General features: G+C 47.3%; 1 protein-coding gene across 1 annotated transcript in view; it reads left to right on the top strand.

Annotated features, from left to right (window-relative positions):
- The first annotated feature begins 5,526 nt into the window (after positions 1 to 5,526).
- The window catches only part of UBASH3A (ubiquitin associated and SH3 domain containing A), a 40,225-nt gene continuing 33,719 nt past the window's right edge, over positions 5,527 to 12,032 (top strand). The window contains exons 1-3 of the mRNA XM_027090384.1: positions 5,527 to 5,915; positions 7,887 to 7,940; positions 10,651 to 10,837. Of these exons, the coding sequence (XP_026946185.1) occupies positions 5,803 to 5,915; positions 7,887 to 7,940; positions 10,651 to 10,837 (354 nt within the window). The 5' untranslated portion in view covers positions 5,527 to 5,802. The remainder of the gene's footprint in view (positions 5,916 to 7,886; positions 7,941 to 10,650; positions 10,838 to 12,032) is intronic.

Here is a 12,032-nt window from a genome sequence, read left to right as displayed (position 1 = left end):
AATAGTGCTATATTGCTTAAATAAAGTAAATCTGTAGTTTAAAACTTCCCAAAAAAGAAAATTCTAGGCTCAGATGACTTCACTGATAAATCTTTTCAAATATTTAAGAAAGAAATTATACCAAACTTACAAAAACTCAGAATTTGGAACGAGGTAACACTTCCCAACTCATCTATGAGGCCAGAATAAGGCTGACACTAGGGTGACCAACTGTTCTTATCTTCCTGGGACTGAGAGGGTTTTCCCAGGATGGGAACTTTCAGTGCTAAGACCAAGAAAGTCACAGGTAAGTCAGAATGAGTTGATCACTGCTGATACCAAAACCTGACAAGGAAATTACAAGAAGGGAAAACAAAAGGCCAAGCTAACTTACAAATATTGATGCAAAGATTTTAAACAAAACATTAACAAATTGATTCCAGCGATATATAAAAAGGATAACATATTATAGCCAAGGAGGTTTTATCTTTGGAAAACAAGATCGATTTAACATTCAAAAGTCAATTGGTGTAAGTTACCTCATTCATTGAATAAAAAAGGAAAACAATATGATCACCTCAATAGACACAGAAGAAGCATAAGATAAAATTTAATATCCATTAATGAAATTTTAAAACACTTCAGTAAACTAGGAGTGAAAAGGAATTTCTTTTATTTGATAAAGAGTATCTACCAAAAAGCCACTTTTATTCAACATGGCATTGGAGGTCTTTGCCAGACAATATGGCAAGAAGAGGAAATAAAGTTTATAAATATTAGAAAGTGAGGGGAAAACTGTCCTTATTTGAAGATTACATAATTGTGTACATAGAAAATCCAAAAGCATCTACCAAATATTAGAATTAATAAGTGATCTCAGGGCTTCCCTGGTGGCACAGTGGTTGAGAGTCCGCCTGCCGATGCAGGGGACACGGGTTCGTGCCCCGGTCCGGGAAGATCCCACATGCTGCGGAGTGGCTGGGCCCGTGAGCCATGGCCGCTGAGCCTGCGCGTCCGGAGCCTGTGCTCCGCAACGGGAGAGGCCACAGCCGTGAGAGGCCCGCGTACCGCAAAAAAAATAAATAAATAAGTGATCTCAGCCAGATTATTGGATGTGACATCAATACATAAAACTCAATTGTATTTCTATACACTGGCAGCAAACAAATGGAAACTGAAATTATTTTTAAACCATAGCATTGAAAACATACAACATGTAGGAATAAACTTAATGATAGAAGTACAAGACCCTGAAAACTACAAAGCATCACTACAAGAAATTAAACAAATAGAGAGATATACCATACTCATGAAAGACTTAACATTGTTGAAATTGATCTATGGAGTCACCGAAATCTCCAGCAAAATCTCAGTGGGCCTTTTGATTGGTGGAAATTGGCATATACTGCTTTTGATTTTCCTCTGGATTCCTTCCCTTTCCTTTTTTAAAATCAATTTTATTGAGGTTTAGTTTACGCACTATAAAATGCACCCATCCTAAGTGTTTAGTTCAGTCAGTCTTGAACATCTATGCACCTATACAGTCACCACCAAATCAGGAAATAGGACATTTCCATTATCCTCCCCAAACCCCTGCATACACTAGTCTTGGTCAACCACGTGACCTGCTTTCTGTTTCTATAGATTAGTTTTACCGTTTTTAGGATTTCATTTAAATAAAACCATATAGTATGCATGATCTTGTGTCTGGCTTCTTTCAGCCAACAAAATGTTCTTTTAAATTCATCCATGCTGTTGCATGAATCAGTGGTGTGTTACTTATTATTGATAAATGTTATCCCATGGATTGAATATACCATAATTTGTGTATCCATTCTCCAGTTGATGGACATTTGGATTCTTTCCAGTTTGGGTCTCTTGTGAATAAAGCCATCATGGACATTCATATACAAGTCTTACTGTGGACATACATCTTCATTGCTCTGTGGCAGATTGCTAAGAATGGATTGGTCATATAGCAAATGTATGTTTAACTATAAGAAACTGTCAAAATGTTTTCCAAACTGGTTGGACAATTTTGTATTCCCACCAACAACATTATGAGAGTTCCAGTTATTCCACAGTCTTGTCAAAACTTGGTATCGTCTGTCTTTTCAATTTTAGCTCTTCTAGTAAGTGTGTTGTGGTATCACGTTGTGGTTTTAATTTACATTTCCCCAATGACTAATGATATTGAATATCTTTTCACATCCTCACTAGCCATTCATGTATCTTCTATTGTTAAGTGTCCATTTAGATCTTATGCCTATCTTTAAACTGGATTGTTTGTTTTCTTATTATTGATTATAGTAATATAAATACACACAATAGATACATATGCAATTACAGTAAGTCCCCAACATACGAACCTTCAAGTTGCGAACTGTCAAAGATGCAAACGTGCGTTCGCATGTCCAATCACGTAAGTTAGTTCACGTGTCTAGCGTACATTGTCACGTGCGAGCATCCTCTACAAGTGGTTGTGCTTTTGTGTACTTTACTGTACAGTACTGTATAGAGTACAGCAGTATAGTGTCTTTATTTCAAACCCAGGATGTCTGGAAGCAAGCGTAAGAGCAGCGGTATATAGCCGATTGTGTTAGTTGGGTCCCTAGGCTAACTTTGTTGGACTTACTAACAAATTGGACATACGAACGTGCTCTCGGAATGGAACTCGTTCGTATGTAGGGGACTTGCGGTATATTATATTATATTCTCTATATATTCTGGATATAAGTCCTTTGTCAGGTGTATATAGGATGATATTCTCTCCCAGTCTGTGCCTGGCCTTTTTAGTTTCTTTATGATGTCTTTTCAAGAGCAGATGTTTTCAATTTCGATGAAGCCAATTCATCAATTTTCTTCTTGTATGATTCATGCTTTTTATGTACTAAGAAAGCTTTGCAAACTCCAGCATAGCAAACCCTTTTTCTTTTAGAAGTTTCACAGTTTTAGCTTTTACATTTAGGTTTATCATACATTTTCGGTTAATTTGGGGGCATGAAGTGGAGAAAGGGTTGAGGTTCATACTTTTCCCATATGCATATGCAGTTTTCGGCACTATTTACTGAAAATATTACCCCTTCCCCCATGAATTACATGGATCCCTTTGTTGAGAATCAGTTTGGCTACATATGAGGGTCTTTCTGCACTCTCCAATGGCTCACTATGGCAACCTGATTTTTAAATTTATATGAAAAATCAAAGGGCCCAGGGGAGCAAGACAATCTTGAAGTAGAAAACACAAGTCAGGGCTTCCCTGATGGCGTGGTGGTTGAAAGCCCGCCTGCCGATGCAGGGGACACAGGTTCGTGCCCCAGTCCAGGAAGATCCCACGTGCCGCGGAGCGGCTGGGCCCGTGAGCCATGGCCGCTGAGCCTGCGCGTCTGGAGCCTGTGCTCCGCAACGGGAGAGGCCACAACAGTGAGAGGCCTGCGTACCGCAAAAAATAAAAATAAAAAAAAAAGAAGACACAAATCAGAGGCCTTAGCATTATAGTAATTAAAATAGTGTAGTGTGGACACAAAAATGAACAAATCAAACAGGAAAACAGAGTCAGAAACAGACTAATACATATTCAGTCTACTGACTTATAATAAGCATTCTATTGCAATTCACTGGGCAGAGGATGGTCTTATCCATGAATAAAGAAAGGTATAGGGAAATAAGTGAACTTTTATGCCTACCTCCCACCATATAGAGAATGAATTCAAGGGGATCTTAGAGCTAAATATGAACCGCAAACATGGAAAAGCTCCAAGAAGGAAACATAGGAGACTATCTTCGTCAATGTTGGATTAACAATGATTTCTTAAATAAGATGTAGGAAGTTCTAACCATAAAAGAAAAGATTGCTACATTAATTTTTATTCAAATTAAGAACTTTTGTTTTGCCCAAAGACATTAGTAAGAGATTAAAAAAGCAAACCAAAGCCTGGAAGAAGTTACCTGTAAAGGCATCCAACCAAACACTCATCTCTAGGGCTTCCCTGGTGGCGCAGTGGTTGAGAGTCTGCCTGCTAATGCAGGGGACACGGGTTCGAGCCCTGGTCTGGGAGGATCCCACATGCCGCGGAGCAACTAGACCTGTGAGCCACAGCTACTGAGCCTGCACGTCTGGAGCCTGTGCTCCGCAACAAGAGAGGCCGCGATAGTGAGAGGCCCGCGCACCGCGATGAAGAGTGGGCCCCGCTTGCCACAACTAGAGAAAGCCCTCGCACAGAAATGAAGACCCAACACAGCAAAAATAAATTAATTAATTAATAAACTCCTACCCCCAACATCTTAAAAAAAAAAAAAAAAAAGACATCTCTAGAGTTTCCACAAATTGATAAGCAAGAAAAACAATCCAATTTAAAAATGGCAGACAACTAGAAGAGGCCCATCCCCAAAGAGGAAATTCAGATGGTCAACAGCCTGTCTCATGGTGGTCAGTGTCACTGACATTTGGGGAAACGCAAATTAGAACCACAGTGAGATACAACGACGCAGCCCCAGACTGGCTGAAAGACTGATAACATCAAGTGTGGGCAAGGACGTAGAGCAGAAGGAACTTTCTTCCGCTGCTGGCAAGGGGGCAAGTTGGTACAAGTGCTTTATAAAATTGCTTAGCAGTTTCTAATGAAGGATGCACATGTCCTATGACCTCACTATCCCACACCTAGACGGGTGCCTAACAGAAATGCATGCATGGGGCACTCACACACATAGACAAGAGTGTGTGCAGCGGCAAAACTGAAACCCCCCCAAATGTACATCAACTGAGAACTAGAGAAATAAATTAGGGTGCATTTATCTGATAGTTCACAGCAATACAGTGAACCATGGCTACACTCAATAACGTGGAGAAATTTCACACTCATAATTTTGGGCAAAAGGAATCAGACATGAAAGAGTACATGCTGTACGGTTCTGTTTATGTCAGATTCAAAGATGAGCAAAATTAATATACAAGTGAGCACAGCAGCTACATTTTGGGGGAGGGAGGAGAAAACGAGGAGGCTGGGGGAATGATGCTGGGGGCCAGGGGTTTTCTGAGGTTCTGGTGATGTTCTAGAACAGGGTTTCTCAACCTTGACACTGTTGACATCTTGGTCTGGGCCCTTCTTTGCTGTCATATACGCTGCAGCATTCCTGGCCTCAGCCCACTGGGTGCACGTAGCAAACACCCCCTCCTCCAGCTGTGACAACAAAAAATGTCTCCAAACATTGCCAGCGGTCCCTGGGGATGGGGGCCAAAATTCCCCTGGTTGAGGACCTTTGTTTTATTGCTGGTCTTGGAGGGTTAGGTTAGCGAGCTCACTTTGTGAAAATGCATTGAGCTGTACACGTACGATTCATCAGCTTTTCTGCATGCATATTAAACTTTAAGAGTTTTTTAAATTAAAAAGAAAAAGTCAATGAATAACTAGAAGAGCCAAACCTTTTAGAGCTAGCAGGGACACTAGATGCAGTGCCTTGCAGATAAGGAAGTTAAGATACAGTGGTTCAGAGTTAACCCCACACCGGCTTCCCCTCCCCCACCCTGCCCCCTCCCTCTCAGGCCGACTCGCTCCCCAATACAGCCCAAGTCAGAGCCAAGGCCGATCCCCTGCAGGTACTCGGTTGGACCTCTAGACTCCAAACCCCACTGTGGAAGGGGCTTCGTTGACCTTGCACCCGTACTCTGCAAAGAGAATTCTGAAAACCAATAGCTCATGCAAACAGGATATTAGCTTTTGTCAGAAAGATCAAAACGGGCTTGAGGTTTTTCTTCTCAGCCTCAGCCTCCCCTGCCTCTCCCTCCCTGCTTTATCTGCTCGCTTCAGTCGGCATCAGGAAGAGATGGCAGCGGGCGAGACTCAGATCTATGCCAAGGTTTCCAACAAGCTCAAGGGCCGCAGCACCACCTCGCTCCTGGACCCCCTCCTGGGCATGGGCTTCCCGGCACACATCGCGTGAGTACCGCCCTGGCTGGCCATGTGCCCTGGACCCTGAGCTGGCCCCTCTGGGGCCACAAAACTGCAGGTGGCTCAGAGCACTTACTTCCTGTCAAGGGGTGCACCGTGCAGGGCCAGAGACTGGCTCAAAATGAGGCCTTTTCTGCTTTTATAAATGACACGATCTTTGCCTTTTAAAGACAAACTCTGCTGGCTGGTGATGGAGGGACCTTGAAATTTGTGAAAATTGGAAGCAGGGTTTGGAGGGGCCTGGCTGTACCTCCTCTGTGGGCAGCTCAGTGAATCTGAGACAGCTTTTTAGACTCGAATTTGAAAGCCCCAAAGCCGGGTGGGTCTCTGATGCTGGGATCTCTTGAAATACACAAGAATGTAGTTCTAAATATGCAGGGAAACCCCTTGTCCTTAGGGGAGGACTCTCTTGAATGTCTGATAATGGAGCGAAATGGTTAAGGAACTCCCCGAGCAGGGGGGACATGAGCCTACTTGTCCAAGGAGAAGGGCCACGCAGAGACAACTCCACCTTGAAGGTTACCCTCCGGGAGAGGACAGGGTCCCCCAAAACAACGAGCTTGAGACTGACATCAGGTTGCAGCTTCCACAGGGTTCTTAGATCTGGTGCTTTTCACGTGTTTATTCATGTGGGAAATACATCATAAGTCCCCTTAGGTAAACTCGGATTTGGGGGGGGGGGCAAACTCTCCTTAGACAGATGACAAACCCTTGCCCGGCTGCGTGGAATGACTGAGGCTGGACCCCTTTCCTCCCCAACCCAAATCAGGACTTTGTTGTCATGCTATGCTCATAGTGAATCGGGGGTCTGTGCGACGGGAACAGAACCAGGCGTGTGCAGGGTGCTTGCCGTGGGCCGGGCACCGTCCGTCAGGGGCAGACGGGGACACCGAGGCTGGAGAGGGCAGATTCTGGAGGGGCAGGGCTGGAACCCCACTCCCAGTAACACTCACGCTCGCAACACTCACGCTTTATTATGTGACCGAAGCCACCATCGGAGACATACTCAAAATTCCTTCCAGTTTAAACAGCTGCGTGTTGGAGGTGGAGAAACGTGTTTTAAACGTCTCCCTTAGGCGAGAGTGCCCAGGTAAGGCTCCTGTTAACGTCTCCAAGCAGCCTCATCCCCGCCAGTATCCTCTGAAATAGCAGCGCTGGGCACTGGCCATCTTGGGTGCCTGGTCAACTCCGGCTATTTCCAGGCTGGATTCCCGGATGAATTACCTTCACCAAACTCCATCTGTCCAGTTCAGTCCCCTTCAGTTAAACTCCATTCAGTGTACGTTCATCCCAGTTTCAAGGATGCTTAAGACTTGGTTGGGCCCAGGGAGCTTGTGGTCCAGTTGATCAGGTAGATGGACTCAAGTCCATTGAGATGAGGGGCAAGGTGGCCATATGTGCGGTGGGGAAGTGCAGGAGAGCTGCACGGGCATCCTGCTTGGGTGGTTTGCGGAGGGCTTCCTGGAAGAGAAACCTCTGAGCCGAGCCTGGAAGACCCAGTGCCATTTGCCCCAGGGCATGTTGGCACCGGGCCTAATCTTGGCAGGGAGGCAGGTGTGCAAGCCTGGGACATGGCCCTGCACAGCCGACTCAAGGGTCCAAGAGCGGGTCCACCTGGCTTGGGAGCAGGTGCGTTGGGGAGGGATGGGGACACGGGATTCAGGTGTGGGTGGACCTCAGGACAGGAGCCCTTGGACTCCGTGCCAGGGACTGGGGGTGGGGGCCAGGGAAGGGAAATGATGGGCTGAGATGCAGGGTGTCTGCGTTTCCAAAACCACAGTGATGCCACGCGGAGGGCGGAGGCCTGGGCGCTGCATCCCACTGTGAGGTCTGGCCGTCCAGCCCCTGGGGGGGACCCCCTAAGGTCCCATGTGCTTCAGGGACATTCCTGTCTCTCTGACCTTTTCCAAAGAACAGAAGGCAGGTTCTGAGAGCTCCTCGTGTTCTCCCTCCCCACAGGCTCAAGGCGTTGGCGGCGACTGGAAGGAAGACGGCGGCGGAGGCGTCAGACTGGTAGGTGCGGTGAGATCTCAGCAGGGTGAGCGCTGGGAAGTGCCCAGGACACTCCAGGGGGCGGGGAACCTCCATGCCGCCCACCCAGTACCCAGGGAAAGGAATAAAGGGGCCCCGGTTAAAATGGAAAACAAAAGAGAGAGAGCTTTGAACAACGTTTTCTTCACTTAAAAGTCTGATTTAATCCAAACGTGCCTGTCGGTGAAGACTAATTTCCATGTGATCTGTTGAGTAGACAGGACAGAGCCATTCCTGCTGATATGAACGCGAGGTTGCCACCGTCTTCACCTCTGATGGGGCGAGAACTTGCAGGTGGTGCTGAATGCCCCCCAAGGTCTCGCACGTTGCCCCTCAGGGTGCCAGGTGCCCGGGGTCTGGGGGGAGCTCTGGGTTCCAGGAGGCTCAGCCAGCCTTCAGCTCTGCGGCTCTGCCAGCCTCCTGCTGCTACGGGCCTCGGTTTCCAACCCTGGGAATCAAAGAGGACACCCCGTTCTCTAAAACTCAGTCCCGCCCGCGTGTGGCCTGAGGCCATCATCCTTCCCCTGGTGGGAAGTCCCCTCGTGCTCCGCCCGGGAACAGCTGCAGTGAAAATCAAACAAAAACCCCAGGTCCCGCCAGGCTGGGGTGCCCTCCCCAGAGCAGGATGGCAGACACAGGCACCAGGTCTCTTAGGGCTCAGCGTGTCCTCGGCGGGAACCCCCTCCTCCTCCAACAACTCTAGGCCAAGGGCAAAAATGCCCGCCCTGTACGGGACAAAGGGAAGCACCTGGGACCCTCTGGGCTAGGCTAACCCTAAAGTCCATTGGAATTAAAAACCAAACCCACTGCCCTGAGGGTCGTGCTAGTGGTGACTCAGCCAGAAAGCCCAGCAGACCCGCCGGAGAACAGGGAGGTGGTGGGTCCCCGAGATTCTGTGAGAGTGGGCGCAACCGCACTCCTAATCGGGGGCGGGGCGCTGCAAATCAGGATGCCGTTAACAGCAAAAGGCGGCTTCGAGTGTTGGTGAGAATGCGGGGAAGGTGGTCTCTCGCTTTCTCAGCTGCAATAGCGGTGGATATCAACACTGAAAATGCGTAGCTGCCCCCCAGAAGTTCATGTCCAAGTACATTCCCTGGAGAGACACAGAGGACCTAAAAGGGCACGGACAAAGATCTCGATCACAGAGCTGTGAAATTTTAAAAAAAGAAAACAATTTAACTGTCCATCAATGCATGGGTGGATGAGCTATGTAGATGGTGCACTGTTACACAGACCTTAGAAGCTTCATTCTGACAAACTTCCCCAGATGTATGTGTATCGATGTGGGGAGATTACAAAACCACAGGGTTGAGTAAAAAATGCAAGTTGCTGAATTATTTGAGCAATAGCTTATGATTTATATAAAACACACACAAGTGCTATCTGGATTGGTTACCTAGATGTCTCGAAGAAAACAAAGCAGGTTAAGACTTGAGGTTTCCTCTAGAAAAGGGGAAGTGAGCTACAGTGGAAGGGGTATAGCTTCCTCTATTGGTATTTTTTTTTTTATTAAGGAGAAGGTATTTGTGTGTATCTTATGTTTTCTCCAGTGGCTGTACCCTGATTCCTAAATTCAATATTATATCACAAGCACTTCTCTGAGTCATCAAAAATTATTCAAATCCATAATTTCCAATGACTGCATGATAAAGTTACTATCTTTTTTCTCGTTTTTTCCTTCTTTCCTATTATAAATAACCGTACAATGAATATGTTATATGAAGTCTTATCTATACTTTTTGCCTCGGATAAATTTCTGGAAGTGGAATTATTAGTTCAAATAATGGGTATTTTAAGGCTATTGACACATCTTAGCAAACTGCTATATGTAAAGGTTGCAGAAATTCATCCTTAAGTCTCACTGCACCTTCGACACAATTAAGCCTAACTTTCACCCTCTCAAAGACATTCTGTTAATTTGACAAGTGAGAAATTAGTGTCTCATGGTTGCCTCTTTTTTTTTGTTTTGTTGCGGTACGCGGGGCTCTCACTGCTGTGGCCTCTCCCGTTGCGGAGCACAGGCTCCGGACGCGCAGGCTCAGCGGCCATGGCTCACGGGCCCAGCCGCTCCGCGGCATGTGGGATCCTCCTGGACCCGGGCACGAACCCGTGTCCCCTACATCGGCAGGCGGACTCTCAACCACTGCGCCACCAGGGAAGCCCCAATTATTTTTTTATTATTGGTGAGAATGAACTTGAATTGGGGGCTCTATGTCATTTTTCCTAGTATTTTTTTTCTTAGTATTTAAAATAACTTTCTGAATTGAAAGAAAATAGAGTAGCCACCTAAGTTCTGTCTAGTTCTTTGTGGCTTTGATTTTTACACTTAATTTGAAGTTGGAGATAAAATTAAAGTGTGAGTTTTTTTCCACAAAATTTTCAACTCTAAGGAGATGACTGGCCCACAAACACCATTAGAAGACCAGGTTTTGAGTGTTTCTGTCACCTTTCTCTGCTTTTCTGGGTCTTTGGCCTGGGAATCAGACTAGCCAGGATCTGAGACCTGGCTGGACACTGACCTGCTCTGCGGCCACACTCAGCCCCATGCTCGGCAAGTCCCGCCCGGGCATGGACACCTCTGCTCTGCACGGCCTGCTGTTCTGAGTCGCTGTCACCACTGTCCCGTGTCCTCCATGGGGAAAAACTCTTTTGGCCACGATGCCAGGTAAAAGTGTCCCATTCTCTGTTGCAGGCTGCACTGCCATTGCAATGACCCTTCTCTCGACGACCCCATCCCCCAGGAGTACGCCCTTTTCCTCTGTCCCACGGGACCCCTGCTGGACAAACTTCAAGAGTTCTGGAGAGAGAGCAGGCGTCAGTGCGCAAAGAACAGAGCCCATGAGGTCTTCCCTCACATAACGCTCTGTGACTTCTTCACGGTGAGTCGGTCCAAGAAGTTTTTCATGCTCATTAACACAGCAGCTGAGTCATTTTCTGCCAGAACTAGGTGGTGATGGGTCAAAATTGAGGGGTTTCCTTTCACAGGGTGGTCCACAATGGTGGTGTTAGCTGGACTCTTTGTGTGAAATATCCTTTACTTTCCTCCTCATCTTCATCTGGTCAACTTCTATTCATCCTTCAGAACCCAACTCATTTATCCCCTCCCTTTTTGAGCCTTCCCGAGCTCCCCAGGCAGAAGAGGTTGCTGCCCTTTGTGCTCCCACCATCCTCTGGTTTCTAAGTCCAGCGGCCCTCTTTCCCTGTTGCATGGCCATGTGTCTGGTTCAGCTCTGCCTCCCTCACTGGACTGAACCGCTCAAGTGAAGGAGGATAATTCACTTACCATTGCCCCCCAGAGACCAGCACCTTGCCTCACACAGGTGTGTGATGGATCAACTAAAGAACGGGTTGGCCAGCCACAGATGTAGGACTTCTCCCCGCCTGGGGGACCAGTTCTCTGATTCGAAAGATGTTCAGAGAGCCAGCTCCAGCTCCCAGGATGGGGTCCTGGGAAGGTGAGAAGGACCTGGGATGCTCAAGAGACAAGAGGGAGGCAGGAGAATGAGAGAAGGAAGGGCAGACACCAGAGAAAAGTACAGAGGGCACACCCTGGCCCCACCCCGCTCTACTGCCAGCAAACTCTAAGGGTCCCACCGGGGCCCAAGGAGCCCTCTGTTCCAGGCTCCTTTGCGCTGCACGGAAAGGGGGATGCACACCTGTGCAGGAAGGCTTCCAGAAGATGCCCAGGAGAAGCAGCATCTTCCAAAGCCCTTGACAATCATCCTCATTTGCCAGGGCCAGTGGGGAGGGATGCCCAGGTTCTGAAACCAGGAAAGTCCCAGGCAAACCAGGGTGAGTTGGTCACCCTACTTGCACATTGATGACGTTTGTGACAGGCTCCTTCCTGGCTTGTCCTAGGAGTTCATCAGGGGAAGGAGAGGCAGTGAAGCCAGCAACGAACATGACCTTAGAAATGGACACACCGGGTCCTGACAGCCAGAGAGCTGACTGGGGCCCCCAACTCTTCCTCCCAGCCTGTCGAGGCATGTCCATTTGTGCACGCACACACACAGACACAGACACACAGAGACACACACAGCATCTCACACAGACACACCACACACACACACACAC

Source organism: Aethalodelphis obliquidens, unplaced genomic scaffold (genome assembly GCF_003676395.1).
Source record: "Aethalodelphis obliquidens isolate GAN/ISIS:26980383/991018 unplaced genomic scaffold, ASM367639v1 scaffold1, whole genome shotgun sequence".
Classification (NCBI taxonomy): Eukaryota; Metazoa; Chordata; class Mammalia; order Artiodactyla; family Delphinidae; genus Aethalodelphis; species Aethalodelphis obliquidens.
The sequence above is the reverse complement of the archived record's forward strand: the minus strand, read 5'-3'. Positions and strand labels throughout refer to the sequence as shown.